Source organism: Carcharodon carcharias, chromosome 10 (genome assembly GCF_017639515.1).
Source record: "Carcharodon carcharias isolate sCarCar2 chromosome 10, sCarCar2.pri, whole genome shotgun sequence".
NCBI classification, from domain to species: Eukaryota; Metazoa; Chordata; class Chondrichthyes; order Lamniformes; family Lamnidae; genus Carcharodon; species Carcharodon carcharias.
The window spans coordinates 144,776,440-144,797,815 of NC_054476.1; the positions used below are offsets into that span (position 1 = coordinate 144,776,440).

The window sequence follows — 21,376 nt, forward strand, 5'->3', positions numbered from 1 at the left end:
GTTGCATCCTCTTTCATGATTTGACGGTGAAGGAGGCTGTGTTCATAATGCAGTTTGCTATCAACCTGCAAACCCTTCCAACACACACCAATGACAGACGGTAAGAGCAGGAGACATTCCTGGTCAGTCTCATGATGGAAAGAACTTTGGAGCCTCTACAATCACTCTCCATTGCTCCAGACGACTACATGCATGGAAAGGTGCATGTTGCCATAGCAACTGGGACTCCTTGAGGGGCGGCAGCTGGCTAGACGGCCTGTGTGGCTCAGGTTGATGGCTGCGGTGGATTTGGGGCTTGCCTCCTTGCCTTCCCCGTGGTGGAGGTGGTGGTGCTCGGGGTCGGACCTGCTTTTGGGCAAAGTACTGAGGAAGAATCAACTCAGGCATTCTGTTTGGGTTTTATTTGCTCATTTACTGGTTTTCTACATTGATGACATTTCCATATAACAGGTTGGTGAGGCTGTTGTTAATAACAGAGTTAAAGATGCTTGTTGTTCCAGCTGGCGAGATTCCGGTTTCTCCCACATTCTGGGTCCTAGTTTTATTCATGCATTAGCATCTCATCTCTACACTTGAACCAGTATCTGGCGATGGAACGTGGGTAAGAGGGTTGGGCTAAAGCCACTCGCTTAGTCTCCAGGTCCACTCGGTAATATTTATCTGGAATTAGAGAATCAATCAGATCTTCAGTTATTCATTTGAGGTTTGGGGTGTGTTTTCTCAGTGTGTGGGGTCTGTTTCCCAGTGTGTGGGGTGTGTTTCCCAGTGTGTGGGATGTGTTTTCCCAGTGTGGGGTGTGTTTCCCAGAGTTTGGAGTGTTTCCTAGTATTTGGAGTGTGTTTTCCCAGTGTTTGGGTGTGTTTCCTGGAGTTTGGAGTGTTTCCCAGGGTTTGGAGCGTGTTTCCTAGTGTTTGGCATGTGTTTCCCAGGGTTTGGGGTGTGTTTCTCAGGGTTTGCAGGGTGTTTCCCAGTGTTTGGGGTGTGTTTCTCAGTGTTTGGGGTGTGTTTCTCTGTGTTTGGGGTGTTTCCCAGTGTTTGAGGTGTGTTTCTCAGTGTTTGGGGTGTGTTTCTCAGTGTTTGGGGTGTGTTTCTCTGTGTTTGGAGTGTGTTTCCCAGTGTTTGGTGTGTGTTTCCCAGTTTTTGAGGTGTGTTTCTCAGTGTTTGAGGTGTGTTTCTCAGTGTTTGAGGTGTGTTTCTCAGTGATTGGGGTGTGTTTCTCAGTGTTTGTGGTGTGTTTCCCAGTGTTTGAGGTGCGTTTCTCAGTGTTTGGGGTGTGTTTCCCAGTGTTTGAGGTGTGTTTCTCAGTGTTTGGGGTGTGTTTCTCAGTGATTGGGGTGTGTTTCTCTGTGTTTGGAGTGTGTTTCCCAGTCTTTGGTGTGTGTTTCCCAGTGTTTGGGGTGTGTTTTCCCAGGGTTTGCGGAGTGCTTCCCAGTGTTTGGAATGTGTTTCCCAGTGTTTGGGATGTCTTCCCAGGGTTTGGTGTGTGTTTTCCCAGGGTTTGGGGTGTGCTTCCCAGTGAGCGGGCTGAGTTTTCCCAGTGTGTGGGGTGTGTTTCCCAGTGTTTAGGGTGTGTTTCCCAGTGAGTGGGATGCGTTTCCCAGTGTGTGGGGTGTGTTTCCCAGTGCTTGGGGTGTGTTACCCAGTGTTTGGAGTGTGTTTCCCAGGGTTTGCAGTGTTTTGGAGTGTGTTTCCCAGTGTTTGGGATGTGTTTCCAGTGTTTGGAGTGTGTTTCCCAGGGTTTGCAGTGTTTCCAGTGTTTTGGAGTGTGTTTCCCAGTGTTTGGGGTATGTTTCCCAGGGTTTGCAGAGTGTTTCCAGTGTTTTGGAGTGTGTTTCCCAGTGTTTGGGGTGTGTTTCCCAGAGTTTGGAGTGTTTCCCAGGGTTTGGAGCGTGTTTCCTAGTGTTTGGCATGTGTTTCCCAGGGTTTGGGGTGTTTCTCAGGGTTTGCAGGGTGTTTCCCAGTGTTTGGGGTGTGTTTCCCAGTGTTTGGGGTGTGTTTCTCAGTTTTTGAGGTGTGTTTCTCAGTGTTTGGGGTGTGTTTCTCAGTGTTTGGGGTGTGTTTCCCAGTGTTTGAGGTATGTTTCTCAGTGTTTGGGGTGTGTTTCTCAGTGGTTGGGGTGTGTTTCTCAGTGTTTGGGGTGTGTTTCTCTGTGTTTGGGATGTGTTTTCCCAGGGTTGCGGAGTGCTTCCCAGTGTTTGGAATGTGTTTCCCAGTGTTTGGGATGTGCTTCCCAGGGTTTGGGGTGTGTTTTCCCAGGGTTTGGGGTGTGCTTCCCAGTGAGCGGGCTGAGTTTTCCCAGTGTGTGGGATGCATTTCCCAGTGTGTGCGGTGTGTTTCCCAGTGCTTGGGGTGTTTTACCCAGTGTTTGGAGTGTGTTTCCCAGGGCTTGCAGAGTGTTTCCAGTGTTTTGGAGTGTGTTTCCCAGTGTTTGGGGTGTGTTTCTCAGTGTTTGAGGTGTGTTTCTCAGTGTTTGGGGGGTGTTTCTCAGTGTTTGGGGTGTGTTTCTCTGTGTTTGGGGTGTGTTTCCCAGTGTTTGGGGTGTGTTTTCGAAGGGTTTGCGGAGTGCTTCCCAGTGTTTGGAATGTGTTTCCCAGTGTTTGGGATGTGCTTCCCAGTCTTTAAGTTGTGTGTCCCAGTGAGTGGAATGCGTTTCCCAGTGTGAGGGATTTGTTTCCCAGTATGTGGGGGCTGTTTTCCCAGTATTTGGGGTGTGTTTCCCAGTGCTTGGGGTGTGTTACCCAGTGTTTGGAGTGTGTTTCCCAGGGTTTGCCGAGTGTTTCCAATGTTTTGGAGTGTGTTTCCCAGTGTTTGGAGTGTGTTTCCCAGGGTTTGGAGTGTGTTTCCCAGGGTTTGGGGTGTGTTTTCCCAGTGTTTGGGGTGTCTTTCCCAGGGTTTGGAGCGTGTTTCCCAGTGTTTGGAGTGTGTTTCCCAGGGTTTGGGGTGTGCTTCCCAGTGAGCGGGCTGAGTTTTCCCAGTGTTTGGGGTGTGTTTCCCAGGGTTTGGAGCGTGTTTCCCAGTGTTTGGAGTGTGCTTCCCAGGGTTTGGGGTGTGTTTTTCCAGGGTTTGGGATGTGCTTCCCAGTGAACGGGCTGAGTTTTCCCAGTGTGGGGGGTGTGTTTTCCAGTGTTTGGAGTCTGTTTTCCCAGTGTGTGTGGTGTTTTGTCCCAGTGTGTGGGGTGTGTTTCCCAGTGTGTGTGGTGTTTTGTCCCAGTGTGTGGGGTGTGTTTCCCAGTGTGTGGGGTGTGTTTCCCAGAGTGTGAGGTGTGTTTTCCCAGTGTTTGGCTTGTGGTTTCCCAGTGTGTGGGGCCTGTTTTCCCAGGGTTTGGAGTGTGTTTCCCAGTTTGTGTGGTATGTTTCCCAGTGTGTGGGGTGTGTTTTCCCAGGGTTTGTGGTGTGTTTTCCCAGGGTTTGGGTGTGTTTTCCCAGTGTGTGGATTGTGCTTCCCAGGGTTTGTGGTGTGTTTTCTCAGTGTTTGGTGTGTGTTTTCCCAGGGTTTGTGGTGTGTTTTCCCAGGGTTTGGGTGTGTTTTCCCAGTGTGTGGATTGTGCTTCCCAGGGTTTGTGGTGTGTTTTCTCAGTGTCTGGGTGTGTTTTCCCAGTGTGTGGGTGTGTTTTCCCAGTGTGTGGGGTATGTTTCCCAGGGTTTGTGGTGTGTTTTCCCAGTGTTTGGGGTGTGTTTTCCCAGGATTTGTGGTGTGTTTTCCCAGGGTTTGGGTGTGTTTTCCCAGTGTTTGGGGTATGTTTCCCAGGGTTTGTGGTGTGTTTTCCCAGGGTTTGGGTGTGTTTTCCCAGGGTTTGTGGTGTGTTTTCCCAGGGTTTGGGTGTGTTTTCCCAGTGTTTGGTGTGTGTTTTCCCAGGGTTTGTGGTGTGTTTTCCCAGTGTTTGGGGTGTGTTTTCCCAGGGTTTGGGTGTGTTTTCCCAGTGTGTGGATTGTGCTTCACAGGGTTTGTGGTGTGTTTTCTCAGTGTTTGGGTGTGTTTTCCCAGTGTGTGGGTGTGTTTTCCCAGTGTATGGGGTATGTTTCCCAGGGTTTGTGGTGTGTTTTCCCAGTGTTTGGGGTTTGTTTTCCCAGGATTTGTGGTGTGTTTTCCCAGGGTTTGGGTGTGTTTTCCCAGTGTTTGGTGTGTGTTTTCCCAGGGTTTGTAGTGTGTTTTCCCAGTGTTTGGGGTGTGATTTCCCAGTGTGTGTGGTGTGTTTTCCCTGGGTTTGGGTGTGTTTTCCCAGTGTTTGGGGTGTGTGTTCCCAATGTTTGGGGTGTGTTTTCCCAGTGCTTGGGGTGTGTTTTCCCAGTGTTGGGGTGTGTTTTCCCAGTGTCTGGGGTGTGTTTCCCAGTGTGTGTGGTGTGTTTTCCCTGGGTTTGGGTGTGTTTTCCCAGTGTTTGGTGTGTTTTTTTCCCAGTGTGTGAGGTGCATTTCCCAGTGTGTGGGGTCTGTTTTCCCAGTGTTTGGGGTGTGTTTTCCCAGTGTCTGGGGTGTGTTTCCCAGTGTTTGGAGTGTGTTTCCCAGGGTTTGGGGTGTGCTTCCCAGTGAGCGGGCTGAGTTTTCCCAGTGTTTGGGGTGTGTTTCCCAGGGTTTGGAGCGTGTTTCCCAGTGTTTGGAGTGTGTTTCCCAGGGTTTGGGGTGTGTTTTTCCAGGGTTTGGGATGTGCTTCCCAGTGAACGGGCTGAGTTTTCCCAGTGTGGGGGGGGTGTGTTTTCCAGTGTTTGGAGTGTGTTTTCCCAGTGTGTGTGGTGTTTTGTCCCAGTGTGTGGGGTGTGTTTCCCAGTGTGTGTGGTGTTTTGTCCCAGTGTGTGGAGTGTGTTTCCCAGTGTGTGAGGTGTGTTTCCCAGTGTGTGAGGTGTGTTTTCCCAGTGTTTGGCTTGTGGTTTCCCAGTGTGTGGGGCCTGTTTTCCCAGGGTTTGGAGTGTGTTTCCCAGTTTGTGTGGTATGTTTCCCAGTGTGTGGGGTGTGTTTTCCCAGGGTTTGTGGTGTGTTTTCCCAGGGTTTGGGTGTGTTTTCCCAGTGTGTGGGTGTGTTTTCCCAGTGTGTGGGGTATGTTTCCCAGGGTTTGTGGTGTGTTTTCCCAGTGTTTGGGTGTGTTTTCCCAGGATTTGTGGTGTGTTTTCCCAGGGTTTGGGTGTGTTTTCCCAGTGTTTGGGGTATGTTTCCCAGGGTTTGTGGTGTGTTTTCCCAGGGTTTGGGTGTGTTTTCCCAGGGTTTGTGGTGTGTTTTCCCAGGGTTTGGGTGTGTTTTCCCAGGGTTTGTGGTGTGTTTTCCCAGGGTTTGGGTGTGTTTTCCCAGTGTTTGGTGTGTGTTTTCCCAGGGTTTGTGGTGTGTTTTCCCAGTGTTTGGGGTGTGTTTTCCCAGGGTTTGGGTGTGTTTTCCCAGTGTGTGGATTGTGCTTCACAGGGTTTGTGGTGTGTTTTCTCAGTGTTTGGGTGTGTTTTCCCAGTGTGTGGGTGTGTTTTCCCAGTGTATGGGGTATGTTTCCCAGGGTTTGTGGTGTGTTTTCCCAGTGTTTGGGGTGTGTTTTCCCAGGATTTGTGGTGTGTTTTCCCAGGGTTTGGGTGTGTTTTCCCAGTGTTTGGTGTGTGTTTTCCCAGGGTTTGTAGTGTGTTTTCCCAGTGTTTGGGTTGTGATTTCCCAGTGTGTGTGGTGTGTTTTCCCTGGGTTTGGGTGTGTTTTCCCAGTGTTTGGGGTGTGTGTTCCCAATGTTTGGGGTGTGTTTTCCCAGTGCTTGGGGTGTGTTTTCCCAGTGTTGGGGTGTGTTTTCCCAGTGTCTGGGGTGTGTTTCCCAGTGTGTGTGGTGTGTTTTCCCTGGGTTTGGGTATGTTTTCCCAGTGTTTGGTGTGTTTTTTTCCCAGTGTGTGAGGTGCATTTCCCAGTGTGTGGGGTCTGTTTTCCCAGTGTTTGGGGTGTGTTTTCCCAGTGTCTGGGGTGTGTTTCCCAGTGTTTGGAGTGTGTTTCCCAGGGTTTGGGGTGTGCTTCCCAGTGAGCGGGCTGAGTTTTCCCAGTGTTTGGGGTGTGTTTCCCAGGGTTTGGAGCGTGTTTCCCAGTGTTTGGAGCGTGTTTCCCAGGGTTTGGGGTGTGTTTTTCCAGGGTTTGGGATGTGCTTCCCAGTGAACGGGCTGAGTTTTCCCAGTGTGGGGGGGGGGGGTGTTTTCCAGTGTTTGGAGTGTGTTTTCCCAGTGTGTGTGGTGTTTTGTCCCAGTGTGTGGGGTGTGTTTCCCAGTGTGTGTGGTGTTTTGTCCCAGTGTGCGGGGTGTGTTTCCCAGTGTGTGGGGTGTGTTTCCCAGTGTGTGAGGTGTGTTTTCCCAGTGTTTGGCTTGTGGTTTCCCAGTGTGTGGGGCCTGTTTTCCCAGGGTTTGGAGTTTCCCAGTTTGTGTGGTATGTTTCCCAGTGTGTGGGGTGTGTTTTCCCAGGGTTTGTGGTGTGTTTTCCCAGGGTTTGGGTGTGTTTTCCCAGTGTGTGGATTGTGCTTCCCAGGGTTTGTGGTGTGTTTTCTCAGTGTTTGGGTGTGTTTTCCCAGTGTGTGGGTGTGTTTTCCCAGTGTGTGGGGTATGTTTCCCAGGGTTTGTGATGTGTTTTCCAGTGTTTGGGGTGTGTTTTCCCAGGGTTGCGGAGTGCTTCCCAGTGTTTGGAATGTGTTTCCCAGTGTTTGGGATGTGCTTCCCAGGGTTTGGGGTGTGTTTTCCTAGGGTTTGGGGTGTGCTTCCCAGTGAGCGGGCTGAGTTTTCCCAGTGTGTGTGATGCATTTCCCAGTGTGTGGGGTGTGTTTCCCAGTGCTTGGGGTGTGTTACCCAGTGTTTGGAGTGTGTTTTCCAGGGTTTGCAGAGTGTTTCCAGTGTTTTGGAGTGTGTTTCCCAGTGTTTGGGGTGTATTTCTCAGTGTTTGAGGTGTGTTTCTCAGTGTTTGGGGGGTGTTTCTCAGTGTTTGGGGTGTGTTTCTCTGTGTTTGGGGTGTGTTTCCCAGTGTTTGGGGTGTGTTTTCGAAGGGTTTGCGGTGTGCTTCCCAGTGTTTGGAATGTGTTTCCCAGTGTTTGGGATGTGCTTCCCAGTCTTTAGGGTGTGTTTCCCAGTGAGTGGAATGCGTTTCCCAGTGTGAGGGATTTGTTTCCCAGTATGTGGGGGCTGTTTTCCCAGTATTTGGGGTGTGTTTCCCAGTGCTTGGGGTGTGTTACCCAGTGTTTGGAGTGTGTTTCCCAGGGTTTGCCGAGTGTTTCCAATGTTTTGGAGTGTGTTTCCCAGTGTTTGGAGTGTGTTTCCCAGGGTTTGGAGTGTGTTTCCCAGGGTTTGGGGTGTGTTTTCCCAGTGTTTGGGGTGTCTTTCCCAGGGTTTGGAGCGTGTTTCCCAGTGTTTGGAGTGTGTTTCCCAGGGTTTGGGGTGTGCTTCCCAGTGAGCGGGCTGAGTTTTCCCAGTGTTTGGGGTGTGTTTCCCAGGGTTTGGAGCATGTTTCCCAGTGTTTGGAGTGTGCTTCCCAGGGTTTGGGGTGTGTTTTTCCAGGGTTTGGGATGTGCTTCCCAGTGAACGGGCTGAGTTTTCCCAGTGTGGGGGGTGTGTTTTCCAGTGTTTGGAGTGTGTTTTCCCAGTGTGTGTGGTGTTTTGTCCCAGTGTGTGGGGTGTGTTTCCCAGTGTGTGTGGTGTTTTGTCCCGGTGTGTGGGGTGTGTTTCCCAGTGTGTGTGGTGTTTTGTCCCAGTGTGTGGGGTGTGTTTCCCAGTGTGTGGGGTGTGTTTCCCAGTGTGTGAGGTGTGTTTTCCCAGTGTTTGGCTTGTGGTTTCCCAGTGTGTGGGGCCTGTTTTCCCAGGGTTTGGAGTGTGTTTCCCAGTTTGTGTGGTATGTTTCCAGTGTGTGGGGTGTGTTTTCCCAGGGTTTGTGGTGTGTTTTCCCAGGGTTTGGGTGTGTTTTCCCAGTGTGTGGATTGTGCTTCCCAGGGTTTGTGGTGTGCTTTCTCAGTGTTTGGGTGTGTTTTCCCAGTGTGTGGGTGTGTTTTCCCAATGTGTTGGGTATGTTTCCCAGGGTTTGTGGTGAGTTTTCCCAGTGTTTGGGGTGTGTTTTCCCAGGATTTGTGGTGTGTTTTCCCAGGGTTTGGGTGTGTTTTCCCAGTGTTTGGGGTATGTTTCCCAGGGTTTGTGGTGTGTTTTCCCAGGGTTTGGGGTGTGTTTTCCCAGGGTTTGTGGTGTGTTTTCCCAGGGTTTGGGTGTGTTTTCCCAGTGTTTGGTGTGTGTTTTCCCAGGGTTTGTGGTGTGTTTTCCCAGTGTTTGGGGTGTGTTTTCCCAGGGTTTGGGTGTGTTTTCCCAGTGTGTGGATTGTGCTTCCCAGGGTTTGTGGTGTGTTTTCTCAGTGTTTGGGTGTGTTTTCCCAGGATTTGTGGTGTGTTTTCCCAGGGTTTGGGTGTGTTTTCCCAGTGTTTGGTGTGTGTTTTCCCAGGGTTTGTAGTGTGTTTTCCCAGTGTTTGGGGTGTGATTTCCCAGTGTGTGTGGTGTGTTTTCCCTGGGTTTGGGGTGTGTGTTCCCAATGTTTGGGGTGTGTTTTCCCAGTGCTTGGGGTGTGTTTACCCAGTGTTGGGGTGTGTTTTCCCAGTGTCTGGGGTGTGTTTCCCAGTGTGTGTGGTGTGTTTTCCCTGGGTTTGTGTGTGTTTTCCCAGTGTTTGGTGTGTTTTTTTCCCAGTGTGTGAGGTGCATTTCCCAGTGTGTGGGGTCTGTTTTCCCAGTGTTTGGGGTGTGTTTTCCCAGTGTCTGGGGTGTGTTTCCCAGTGTTTGGAGTGTGTTTCCCAGGGTTTGGGGTGTGCTTCCCAGTGAGCGGGCTGAGTTTTCCCAGTGTTTGGGGTGTGTTTCCCAGGGTTTGGAGCGTGTTTCCCAGTGTTTGGAGTGTGTTTCCCAGGGTTTGGGGTGTGTTTTTCCAGGGTTTGGGATGTGCTTCCCAGTGAACGGGCTGAGTTTTCCCAGTGTGGGGAGTGTGTTTTCCCAGTGTGTGTGGTGTTTTGTCCCAGTGTGTGGGGTGTGTTTCCCAGTGTGTGGGGTGTGTTTCCCAGTGTGTGAGGTGTGTTTTCCCAGTGTTTGGCTTGTGGTTTCCCAGTGTGTGGGGCCTGTTTTCCCAGGGTTTGGAGTGTGTTTCCCAGTTTGTGTGGTATGTTTCCCAGTGTGTGGGGTGTGTTTTCCCAGGGTTTGTGGTGTGTTTTCCCAGGGTTTGGGTGTGTTTTCCCAGTGTGTGGATTGTGCTTCCCAGGGTTTGTGGTGTGTTTTCTCAGTGTTTGGTGTGTGTTTTCCCAGGGTTTGTGGTGTGTTTTCCCAGGGTTTGGGTGTGTTTGCCCAGTGTGTGGATTGTGCTTCCCAGGGTTTGTGGTGCGTTTTCTCAGTGTTTGGGTGTGTTTTCCCAGTGTGTGGGTGTGTTTTCCCAGTGTGTGGGGTATGTTTCCCAGGGTTTGTGGTGTGTTTTCCCAGTGTTTGGGGTGTGTTTTCCCAGGATTTGTGGTGTGTTTTCCCAGGGTTCGGGTGTGTTTTCCCAGTGTTTGGGGTATGTTTCCCAGGGTTTGTGGTGTGTTTTCCCAGGGTTTGGGTGTGTTTTCCCAGGGTTTGTGGTGTGTTTTCCCAGGGTTTGGGTGTGTTTTCCCAGTGTTTGGTGTGTGTTTTCCCAGGGTTTGTGGTGTGTTTTCCCAGTGTTTGGGGTGTGTTTTCCCAGGGTTTGGGTGTGTTTTCCCAGTGTGTGGATTGTGCTTCACAGGGTTTGTGGTGTGTTTTCTCAGTGTTTGGGTGTGTTTTCCCAGTGTGTGGGTGTGTTTTCCCAGTGTATGGGGTATGTTTCCCAGGGTTTGTGGTGTGTTTTCCCAGTGTTTGGGGTGTGTTTTTCCCAGGATTTGTGGTGTGTTTTCCCAGGGTTTGGGTGTGTTTTCCCAGTGTTTGGTGTGTGTTTTCCCAGGGTTTGTAGTGTGTTTTCCCAGTGTTTGGGGTGTGATTTCCCAGTGTGTGTGGTGTGTTTTCCCTGGGTTTGGGTGTGTTTTCCCAGTGTTTGGGGTGTGTGTTCCCAATGTTTGGGGTGTGTTTTCCCAGTGCTTGGGGTGTGTTTTCCCAGTGTTGGGGTGTGTTTTCCCAGTGTCTGGGGTGTGTTTCCAGTGTGTGTGGTGTGTTTTCCCTGGGTTTGGGTGTGTTTTCCCAGTGTTTGGTGTGTTTTTTTCCCAGTGTGTGAGGTGCATTTCCAGTGTGTGGGGTCTGTTTTCCCAGTGTTTGGGGTGTGTTTTCCCAGTGTCTGGGGTGTGTTTCCCAGTGTTTGGAGTGTGTTTCCCAGGGTTTGGGGTGTGCTTCCCAGTGAGCGGGCTGAGTTTTCCCAGTGTTTGGGGTGTGTTTCCCAGGGTTTGGAGCGTGTTTCCCAGTGTTTGGAGTGTGTTTCCCAGGGTTTGGGGTGTGTTTTTCCAGGGTTTGGGATGTGCTTCCCAGTGAACGGGCTGAGTTTTCCCAGTGTGGGGGGGTGTGTTTTCCAGTGTTTGGAGTGTGTTTTCCCAGTGTGTGTGGTGTTTTGTCCCAGTGTGTGGGGTGTGTTTCCCAGTGTGTGTGGTGTTTTGTCCCAGTGTGTGGGGTGTGTTTCCCAGTGTGTGGGGTGTGTTTCCCAGTGTGTGAGGTGTGTTTTCCCAGTGTTTGGCTTGTGGTTTCCCAGTGTGTGGGGCCTGTTTTCCCAGGGTTTGGAGTGTGTTTCCCAGTTTGTGTGGTATGTTTCCCAGTGTGTGGGGTGTGTTTTCCCAGGGTTTGTGGTGTGTTTTCCCAGGGTTTGGGTGTGTTTTCCCAGTGTGTGGGTGTGTTTTCCCAGTGTGTGGGGTATGTTTCCCAGGGTTTGTGGTGTGTTTTCCCAGTGTTTGGGGTGTGTTTTCCCAGGATTTGTGGTGTGTTTTCCCAGGGTTTGGGTGTGTTTTCCCAGTGTTTGGGGTATGTTTCCCAGGGTTTGTGGTGTGTTTTCCCAGGGTTTGGGTGTGTTTTCCCAGGGTTTGTGGTGTGTTTTCCCAGGGTTTGGGTGTGTTTTCCCAGTGTTTGGTGTGTGTTTTCCCAGGGTTTGTGGTGTGTTTTCCCAGTGTTTGGGGTGTGTTTTCCCAGGGTTTGGGTGTGTTTTCCCAGTGTGTGGATTGTGCTTCACAGGGTTTGTGGTGTGTTTTCTCAGTGTTTGGGTGTGTTTTCCCAGTGTGTGGGTGTGTTTTCCCAGTGTATGGGGTATGTTTCCCAGGGTTTGTGGTGTGTTTTCCCAGTGTTTGGGGTGTGTTTTCCCAGGATTTGTGGTGTGTTTTCCCAGGGTTTGGGTGTGTTTTCCCAGTGTTTGGTGTGTGTTTTCCCAGGGTTTGTAGTGTGTTTTCCCAGTGTTTGGGGTGTGATTTCCCAGTGTGTGTGGTGTGTTTTCCCTGGGTTTGGGTGTGTTTTCCCAGTGTTTGGGGTGTGTGTTCCCAATGTTTGGGGTGTGTTTTCCCAGTGCTTGGGGTGTGTTTTCCCAGTGTTGGGGTGTGTTTTCCCAGTGTCTGGGGTGTGTTTCCCAGTGTGTGTGGTGTGTTTTCCCTGGGTTTGGGTGTGTTTTCCCAGTGTTTGGTGTGTTTTTTTCCCAGTGTGTGAGGTGCATTTCCCAGTGTGTGGGGTCTGTTTTCCCAGTGTTTGGGGTGTGTTTTCCCAGTGTCTGGGGTGTGTTTCCCAGTGTTTGGAGTGTGTTTCCCAGGGTTTGGGGTGTGCTTCCCAGTGAGCGGGCTGAGTTTTCCCAGTGTTTGGGGTGTGTTTCCCAGGGTTTGGAGCGTGTTTCCCAGTGTTTGGAGTGTGTTTCCCAGGGTTTGGGGTGTGTTTTTCCAGGGTTTGGGATGTGCTTCCCAGTGAACGGGCTGAGTTTTCCCAGTGTGGGGGGGTGTGTTTTCCAGTGTTTGGAGTGTGTTTTCCCAGTGTGTGTGGTGTTTTGTCCCAGTGTGTGGGGTGTGTTTCCCAGTGTGTGTGGTGTTTTGTCCCAGTGTGTGGGGTGTGTTTCCCAGTGTGTGGGGTGTGTTTCCCAGTGTGTGAGGTGTGTTTTCCCAGTGTTTGGCTTGTGGTTTCCCAGTGTGTGGGGCCTGTTTTCCCAGGGTTTGGAGTGTGTTTCCCAGTTTGTGTGGTATGTTTCCCAGTGTGTGGGGTGTGTTTTCCCAGGGTTTGTGGTGTGTTTTCCCAGGGTTTGGGTGTGTTTTCCCAGTGTGTGGGTGTGTTTTCCCAGTGTGTGGGGTTTGTTTCCCAGGGTTTGTGGTGTGTTTTCCCAGTGTTTGGGGTGTGTTTTCCCAGGATTTGTGGTGTGTTTTCCCAGGGTTTGGGTGTGTTTTCCCAGTGTTTGGGGTATGTTTCCCAGGGTTTGTGGTGTGTTTTCCCAGGGTTTGGGTGTGTTTTCCCAGGGTTTGTGGTGTGTTTTCCCAGGGTTTGGGTGTGTTTTCCCAGTGTTTGGTGTGTGTTTTCCCAGGGTTTGTGGTGTGTTTTCCCAGTGTTTGGGGTGTGTTTTCCCAGGGTTTGGGTGTGTTTTCCCAGTGTGTGGATTGTGCTTCACAGGGTTTGTGGTGTGTTTTCTCAGTGTTTGGGTGTGTTTTCCCAGTGTGTGGGTGTGTTTTCCCAGTGTATGGGGTATGTTTCCCAGGGTTTGTGGTGTGTTTTCCCAGTGTTTGGGGTGTGTTTTCCCAGGATTTGTTGTGTGTTTTCCCAGGGTTTGGGTGTGTTTTCCCAGTGTTTGGTGTGTGTTTTCCCAGGGTTTGTAGTGTGTTTTCCCAGTGTTTGGGTTGTGATTTCCCAGTGTGTGTGGTGTGTTTTCCCTGGGTTTGGGTGTGTTTTCCCAGTGTTTGGGGTGTGTGTTCCCAATGTTTGGGGTGTGTTTTCCCAGTGCTTGGGGTGTGTTTTCCCAGTGTTGGGGTGTGTTTTCCCAGTGTCTGGGGTGTGTTTCCCTGTGTGTGGTGTGTTTTCCCTGGGTTTGGGTGTGTTTTCCCAGTGTTTGGTGTGTTTTTTTCCCAGTGTGTGTTGCATTTCCCAGTGTGTGGGGTCTGTTTTCCCAGTGTTTGGGGTGTGTTTTCCCAGTGTCTGGGGTGTGTTTCCCAGTGTTTGGAGTGTGTTTCCCAGGGTTTGGGGTGTGCTTCCCAGTGAGCGGGCTGAGTTTTCCCAGTGTTTGGGGTGTGTTTCCCAGGGTTTGGAGCGTGTTTCCCAGTGTTTGGAGCGTGTTTCCCAGGGTTTGGGGTGAGTTTTTCCAGGGTTTGGGATGTGCTTCCCAGTGAACGGGCTGAGTTTTCCCAGTGTGGGGGGGGGGGGGGGGGGGGTGTTTTCCAGTGTTTGGAGTGTGTTTTCCCCAGTGTGTGTGGTGTTTTGTCCCAGTGTGTGGGGTGTGTTTCCCAGTGTGTGTGGTGTTTTGTCCCAGTGTGTGGGGTGTGTTTCCCAGTGTGTGGGGTGTGTTTCCCAGTGTGTGAGGTGTGTTTTCCCAGTGTTTGGCTTGTGGTTTCCCAGTGTGTGGGGCCTGTTTTCCCAGGGTTTGGAGTGTGTTTCCCAGTTTGTGTGGTATGTTTCCCAGTGTGTGGGGTGTGTTTTCCCAGGGTTTGTGGTGTGTTTTCCCAGGGTTTGGGTGTGTTTTCCCAGTGTGTGGATTGTGCTTCCCAGGGTTTGTGGTGTGTTTTCTCAGTGTTTGGGTGTGTTTTCCCAGTGTGTGGGTGTGTTTTCCCAGTGTGTGGGGTATGTTTCCCAGGGTTTGTGATGTGTTTTCCAGTGTTTGGGGTGTGTTTTCCCAGGGTTGCGGAGTGCTTCCCAGTGTTTGGAATGTGTTTCCCAGTGTTTGGGATGTGCTTCCCAGGGTTTGGGGTGTGTTTTCCTAGGGTTTGGGGTGTGCTTCCCAGTGAGCGGGCTGAGTTTTCCCAGTGTGTGTGATGCATTTCCCAGTGTGTGGGGTGTGTTTCCCAGTGCTTGGGGTGTGTTACCCAGTGTATGGAGTGTGTTTTCCAGGGTTTGCAGAGTGTTTCCAGTGTTTTGGAGTGTGTTTCCCAGTGTTTGGGGTGTGTTTCTCAGTGTTTGAGGTGTGTTTCTCAGTGTTTGGGGGGTGTTTCTCAGTGTTTGGGGTGTGTTTCTCTGTGTTTGGGGTGTGTTTCCCAGTGTTTGGGGTGTGTTTTCGAAGGGTTTGCGGTGTGCTTCCCAGTGTTTGGAATGTGTTTCCCAGTGTTTGGGATGTGCTTCCCAGTCTTTAGGGTGTGTTTCCCAGTGAGTGGAATGCGTTTCCCAGTGTGAGGGATTTGTTTCCCAGTATGTGGGGGCTGTTTTCCCAGTATTTGGGGTGTGTTTCCCAGTGCTTGGGGTGTGTTACCCAGTGTTTGGAGTGTGTTTCCCAGGGTTTGCCGAGTGTTTCCAATGTTTTGGAGTGTGTTTCCCAGTGTTTGGAGTGTGTTTCCCAGGGTTTGGAGTGTGTTTCCCAGGGTTTGGGGTGTGTTTTCCCAGTGTTTGGGGTGTCTTTCCCAGGGTTTGGAGCGTGTTTCCCAGTGTTTGGAGTGTGTTTCCCAGGGTTTGGGGTGTGCTTCCCAGTGAGCGGGCTGAGTTTTCCCAGTGTTTGGGGTGTGTTTCCCAGGGTTTGGAGCATGTTTCCCAGTGTTTGGAGTGTGCTTCCCAGGGTTTGGGGTGTGTTTTTCCAGGGTTTGGGATGTGCTTCCAGTGAACGGGCTGAGTTTTCCCAGTGTGGGGGGGGTGTTTTCCAGTGTTTGGAGTGTGTTTTCCCAGTGTGTGTGGTGTTTTGTCCCAGTGTGTGGGGTGTGTTTCCCAGTGTGTGTGGTGTTTTGTCCCGGTGTGTGGGGTGTGTTTCCCAGTGTGTGTGGTGTTTTGTCCCAGTGTGTGGGGTGTGTTTCCCAGTGTGTGGGGTGTGTTTCCCAGTGTGTGAGGTGTGTTTTCCCAGTGTTTGGCTTGTGGTTTCCCAGTGTGTGGGGCCTGTTTTCCCAGGGTTTGGAGTGTGTTTCCCAGTTTGTGTGGTATGTTTCCCAGTGTGTGGGGTGTGTTTTCCCAGGGTTTGTGGTGTGTTTTCCCAGGGTTTGGGTGTGTTTTCCCAGTGTGTGGATTGTGCTTCCCAGGGTTTGTGGTGTGCTTTCTCAGTGTTTGGGTGTGTTTTCCCAGTGTGTGGGTGTGTTTTCCCAATGTGTTGGGTATGTTTCCCAGGGTTTGTGGTGAGTTTTCCCAGTGTTTGGGGTGTGTTTTCCCAGGATTTGTGGTGTGTTTTCCCAGGGTTTGGGTGTGTTTTCCCAGTGTTTGGGGTATGTTTCCCAGGGTTTGTGGTGTGTTTTCCCAGGGTTTGGGGTGTGTTTTCCCAGGGTTTGTGGTGTGTTTTCCCAGGGTTTGGGTGTGTTTTCCCAGTGTTTGGTGTGTGTTTTCCCAGGGTTTGTGGTGTGTTTTCCCAGTGTTTGGGGTGTGTTTTCCCAGGGTTTGGGTGTGTTTTCCCAGTGTGTGGATTGTGCTTCCCAGGGTTTGTGGTGTGTTTTCTCAGTGTTTGGGTGTGTTTTCCCAGGATTTGTGGTGTGTTTTCCCAGGGTTTGGGTGTGTTTTCCCAGTGTTTGGTGTGTGTTTTCCCAGGGTTTGTAGTGTGTTTTCCCAGTGTTTGGGGTGTGATTTCCCAGTGTGTGTGGTGTGTTTTCCCTGGGTTTGGGGTGTGTTTTCCCAATGTTTGGGGTGTGTTTTCCCAGTGCTTGGGGTGTGTTTACCCAGTGTTGGGGTGTGTTTTCCCAGTGTCTGGGGTGTGTTTCCCAGTGTGTGTGGTGTGTTTTCCCTGGGTTTGTGTGTGTTTTCCCAGTGTTTGGTGTGTTTTTTTCCCAGTGTGTGAGGTGCATTTCCCAGTGTGTGGGGTCTGTTTTCCCAGTGTTTGGGGTGTGTTTTCCCAGTGTCTGGGGTGTGTTTCCCAGTGTTTGGAGTGTGTTTCCCAAGGTTTGGGGTGTGCTTCCCAGTGAGCGGGCTGAGTTTTCCCAGTGTTTGGGGTGTGTTTCCCAGGGTTTGGAGCGTGTTTCCCAGTGTTTGGAGTGTGTTTCCCAGGGTTTGGGGTGTGTTTTTCCAGGGTTTGGGATGTGCTTCCCAGTGAACGGGCTGAGTTTTCCCAGTGTGGGGAGTGTGTTTTCCCAGTGTGTGTGGTGTTTTGTCCCAGTGTGTGGGGTGTGTTTCCCAGTGTGTGTGGTGTTTTGTCCCAGTGTGTGGGGTGTGTTTCCCAGTGTGTGGGGTGTGTTTCCCAGTGTGTGAGGTGTGTTTTCCCAGTGTTTGGCTTGTGGTTTCCCAGTGTGTGGGGCCTGTTTTCCCAGGGTTTGGAGTGTGTTTCCCAGTTTGTGTGGTATGTTGCCCAGTGTGTGGGGTGTGTTTTCCCAGGGTTTGTGGTGTGTTTTCCCAGGGTTTGGGTGTGTTTTCCCAGTGTGTGGATTGTGCTTCCCAGGGTTTGTGGTGTGTTTTCTCAGTGTTTGGGTGTGTTTTCCCAGTGTGTGGGTGTGTTTTCCCAGTGTGTGGGGTATGTTTCCCAGGGTTTGTGGTGTGTTTTCCCAGTGTTTGGGGTGTGTTTTCCCAGGATTTGTGGTGTGTTTTCCCAGGGTTTGGGTGTGTTTTCCCAGTGTTTGGGGTGTGTTTTCCCAGGATTTGTGGTGTGTTTTCCCAGGGTTTGGGTGTGTTTTCCCAGTGTTTGGGGTATGTTTCCCAGGGTTTGTGGTGTGTTTTCCCAGTGTTTGGGGTGTGTTTTCCCAGGGTTTGTGGTGTGTTTTCCCAGGGTTTGGGTGTGTTTTCCCAGTGTTTGGTGTGTGTTTTCCCAGGGTTTGTGGTGTGTTTTCCCAGTGTTTGGGGTGTGTTTTCCCAGGGTTTGGGTGTGTTTTCCCAGTGTGTGGATTGTGCTTCCCAGGGTTTGTGGTGTGTTTTCTCAGTGTTTGGGTGTGTTTTCCCAGGATTTGTGGTGTGTTTTCCCAGGGTTTGGGTGTGTTTTTCCCAGTGTTTGGTGTGTGTTTTCCCAGGGTTTGTAGTGTGTTTTCCCAGTGTTTGGGGTGTGATTTCCCAGTGTGTGTGGTGTGTTTTCCCTGGGTTTGGGGTGTGTGTTCCCAATGTTTGGGGTGTGTTTTCCCAGTGCTTGGGGTGTGTTTTCCCAGTGTTGGGGTGTGTTTTCCCAGTGTCTGGGGTGTGTTTCCCAGTGTGTGTGGTGTGTTTTCCCTGGGTTTGTGTGTGTTTTCCCAGTGTTTGGTGTGTTTTTTTCCCAGTGTGTGAGGTGCATTTCCCAGTGTGTGGGGTCTGTTTTCCCAGTGTTTGGGGTGTGTTTTCCCAGTGTCTGGGGTGTGTTTCCCAGTGTTTGGAGTGTGTTTCCCAGGGTTTGGGGTGTGCTTCCCAGTGAGCGGGCTGAGTTTTCCCAGTGTTTGGGGTGTGTTTCCCAGGGTTTGGAGCGTGTTTCCCAGTGTTTGGAGTGTGTTTCCCAGGGTTTGGGGTGTGTTTTTCCAGGGTTTGGGATGTGCTTCCCAGTGAACGGGCTGAGTTTTCCCAGTGTGGGGGGTGTGTTTTCCAGTGTTTGGAGTGTGTTTTCCCAGTGTGTGTGGTGTTTTGTCCCAGTGTGTGGGGTGTGTTTCCCAGTGTGTGTGGTGTTTTGTCCCAGTGTGTGGGGTGTGTTTCCCAGTGTGTGGGGTGTGTTTCCCAGTGTGTGAGGTGTGTTTTCCCAGTGTTTGGCTTGTGGTTTCCCAGTGTGTGGGGCCTGTTTTCCCAGGGTTTGGAGTGTGTTTCCCAGTTTGTGTGGTATGTTTCCCAGTGTGTGGGGTGTGTTTTCCCAGGGTTTGTGGTGTGTTTTCCCAGGGTTTGGGTGTGTTTTCCCAGTGTGTGGATTGTGCTTCCCAGGGTTTGTGGTGTGTTTTCTCAGTGTTTGGGTGTGTTTTCCAGTGTGTGGGTGTGTTTTCCCAGTGTGTGGGGTATGTTTCCCAGGGTTTGTGGTGTGTTTTCCCAGTGTTTGGGGTGTGTTTTCCCAGGATTTGTGGTGTGTTTTCCCAGGGTTTGGGTGTGTTTTCCCAGTGTTTGGGGAATGTTTCCCAGGGTTTGTGGTGTGTTTTCCCAGTGTTTGGGGTGTGTTTTCCCAGGGTTTGTGGTGTGTTTTTCCCAGTGTTTGGGGTGTGTTTTCCCAGGGTTTGTGGTGTGTTTTCCCAGGGTTTGTGGTGTGTTTTCCCAGTGTTTGGGGTGTGATTTCCCAGTGTGTGTGGTGTGTTTTTCCCTGGGTTTGGGTGTGTTTTTCCCAGTGTTTGGGGTGTGTGTTCCCAATGTTTGGGTGGTGTTTTCCCAGTGCTTGGGGTGTGTTTTCCCAGTGTTGGGGTGTGTTTTCCCAGTGTCTGGGGTGTGTTTCCCAGTGTGTGTGGTGTGTTTTCCCTGGGTATGGGTGTGTTTTCCAGTGTTTGGTGTGTGTTTTCCCAGGGTTTGTGGTGTGTTTTCCCAGTGTTTGGGTGTGTTTTCCCAGGGTTTGGGTGTGTTTTCCCAGTGTGTGGATTGTGCTTCCAGGGTTTGTGGTGTGTTTTCTCAGTGTTTGGGTGTGTTTTCCCAGTGTGTGGGTGTGTTTTCCCAGTGTGTGGGGTATGTTTCCCAGGGTTTGTGATGTGTTTTCCAGTGTTTGGGGTGTGTTTTCCCAGGGTTGCGGAGTGCTTCCCAGTGTTTGGAATGTGTTTCCCAGTGTTTGGGATGTGCTTCCCAGGGTTTGGGGTGTGTTTTCCTAGGGTTTGGGGTGTGCTTCCCAGTGAGCGGGCTGAGTTTTCCCAGTGTGTGGGATGCATTTCCCAGTGTGTGGGGTGTGTTTCCCAGTGTTTGGGGTGTGTTTTCCCAGTGTTTGGGGTGTCTTTCCCAGGGTTTGGAGCGTGTTTCCCAGTATTTGGAGTGTGTTTCCCAGGGTTTGGGGTGTGCTTCCCAGTGAGCGGGCTGAGTTTTCCCAGTGTTTGGGGTGTGTTTCCCAGGGTTTGGAGCGTGTTTCCCAGTGTTTGGAGTGTGCTTCCCAGGGTTTGGGGTGTGTTTTTCCAGGGTTTGCCGAGTGTTTCCAATGTTTTGGAGTGTGTTTCCCAGTGTTTGGAGTGTGTTTCCCAGGGTTTGGAGTGTGTTTCCCAGGGTTTGGGGTGTGTTTTCCCAGTGTTTGGGGTGTCTTTCCCAGGGTTTGGAGCGTGTTTCCCAGTGTTTGGAGTGTGCTTCCCAGGGTTTGGGGTGTGTTTTTCCAGGGTTTGGGATGTGCTTCCCAGTGAACGGGCTGAGTTTTCCCAGTGTGGGGGGTGTGTTTTCCAGTGTTTGGAGTGTGTTTTCCCAGTGTGTGTGGTGTTTTGTCCCAGTGTGTGGGGTGTGTTTCCCAGTGTGTGTGCTGTTTTGTCCCGGTGTGTGGGGTGTGTTTCCCAGTGTGTGTGGTGTTTTGTCCCAGTGTGTGGGGTGTGTTTCCCAGTGTTTGGCTTGTGGTTTCCCAGTGTGTGGGGCCTGTTTTCCCAGGGTTTGGAGTGTGTTTCCCAGTTTGTGTGGTATGTTTCCCAGTGTGTGGGGTGTGTTTTCCCAGGGTTTGTGGTGTGTTTTCCCAGGGTTTGGGTGTGTTTTCCCAGTGTGTGGATTGTGCTTCCCAGGGTTTGTGGTGTGTTTTCTCAGTGTTTGGGTGTGTTTTCCCAGTGTGTGGGTGTGTTTTCCCAGTGTGTGGGGTATGTTTCCCAGGGTTTGTGGTGTGTTTTCCCAGTGTTTGGGGTGTGTTTTCCCAGGATTTGTGGTGTGTTTTCCCAGGGTTTGGGTGTGTTTTCCCAGTGTTTGGGGAATGTTTCCCAGGGTTTGTGGTGTGTTTTCCCAGTGTTTGGGGTGTGTTTTCCCAGGGTTTGTGGTGTGTTTTCCCAGTGTTTGGGGTGTGTTTTCCCAGGGTTTGTGGTGTGTTTTCCCAGGGTTTGTGGTGTGTTTTCCCAGTGTTTGGGGTGTGATTTCCCAGTGTGTGTGGTGTGTTTTCCCTGGGTTTGGGTGTGTTTTCCCAGTGTTTGGGGTGTGTGTTCCCAATGTTTGGGGTGTGTTTTCCCAGTGCTTGGGGTGTGTTTTCCCAGTGTTGGGGTGTGTTTTCCCAGTGTCTGGGGTGTGTTTCCCAGTGTGTGTGGTGTGTTTTCCCTGGGTATGGGTGTGTTTTCCCAGTGTTTGGTGTGTGTTTTCCCAGGGTTTGTGGTGTGTTTTCCCAGTGTTTGGGGTGTGTTTTCCCAGGGTTTGGGTGTGTTTTCCCAGTGTGTGGATTGTGCTTCCCAGGGTTTGTGGTGTGTTTTCTCAGTGTTTGGGTGTGTTTTCCCAGTGTGTGGGTGTGTTTTCCCAGTGTGTGGGGTATGTTTCCCAGGGTTTGTGATGTGTTTTCCAGTGTTTGGGGTGTGTTTTCCCAGGGTTGCGGAGTGCTTCCCAGTGTTTGGAATGTGTTTCCCAGTGTTTGGGATGTGCTTCCCAGGGTTTGGGGTGTGTTTTCCTAGGGTTTGGGGTGTGCTTCCCAGTGAGCGGGCTGAGTTTTCCCAGTGTGTGGGATGCATTTCCCAGTGTGTGGGGTGTGTTTCCCAGTGTTTGGGGTGTGTTACCCAGTGTTTGGAGTGTGTTTTCCAGGGTTTGCAGAGTGTTTCCAGTGTTTTGGAGTGTGTTTCCCAGTGTTTGGGGTGTGTTTCTCAGTGTTTGAGGTGTGTTTCTCAGTGTTTGGGGGGTGTTTCTCAGTGTTTGGGGTGTGTTTCTCTGTGTTTGGGGTGTGTTTCCAGTGTTTGGGGTGTGTTTTCGAAGGGTTTGCGGTGGTGCTTCCCAGTGTTTGGAATGTGTTTCCAGTGTTTGGGATGTGCTTCCCAGTCTTAGGGTGTGTTTCCCAGTGAGTGGAATGCGTTTTCCCAGTGTGAGGGATTTGTTTCCCAGTATGTGGGGGCTGTTTTCCCAGTATTTGGGGTGTGTTTCCCAGTGCTTGGGTGTGTTACCCAGTGTTTGGAGTGTGTTTCCCAGGGTTTGCCGAGTGTTTCCAATGTTTTGGAGTGTGTTTCCCAGTGTTTGGAGTGTGTTTCCCAGGGTTTGGAGTGTGTTTCCCAGGGTTTGGGGTGTGTTTTCCAGTGTTTGGGGTGTCTTTCCCAGGGTTTGGAGCGTGTTTCCCAGTATTTGGAGTGTGTTTCCCAGGGTTTGGGGTGTGCTTCCCAGTGAGCGGGCTGAGTTTTCCCAGTGTTTGGGGTGTGTTTCCCAGGGTTTTGGAGCGTGTTTTCCCAGTGTTTTGGAGTGTGCTTCCCAGGGTTTGGGGTGTGTTTTCCAGGGTTTGGGATGTGCTTCCCAGTGAACGGGCTGAGTTTTCCCAGTGTGGGGGGGTGTGTTTTCCAGGGTTTGGAGTGTGTTTTCCCAGTGTGTGTGGTGTTTTGTCCCAGTGTGTGGGGTGTGTTCCCAGTGTGTGTGGTGTTTTGTCCCGGTGTGTGGGTGTGTTTTCCCAGTGTGTGTGGTGTTT

The 21,376-nt window shown here is 51.0% G+C and overlaps 1 protein-coding gene across 4 annotated transcripts in view; it reads right to left on the reverse strand.

Moving 5' to 3' along the window:
- Window positions 1-382: 382 nt before the first annotated feature.
- vtna (vitronectin a) overlaps window positions 383-21,376 on the reverse strand; it is a 165,643-nt gene continuing 144,649 nt past the window's right edge. For all 4 annotated transcript variants that reach the window (XM_041198104.1, XM_041198105.1, XM_041198103.1 and 1 more), the window contains one exon: window positions 383-660. In XM_041198104.1, the coding sequence (XP_041054038.1) occupies window positions 542-660 (119 nt within the window). In that variant the 3' untranslated portion in view covers window positions 383-541. The remainder of the gene's footprint in view (window positions 661-21,376) is intronic.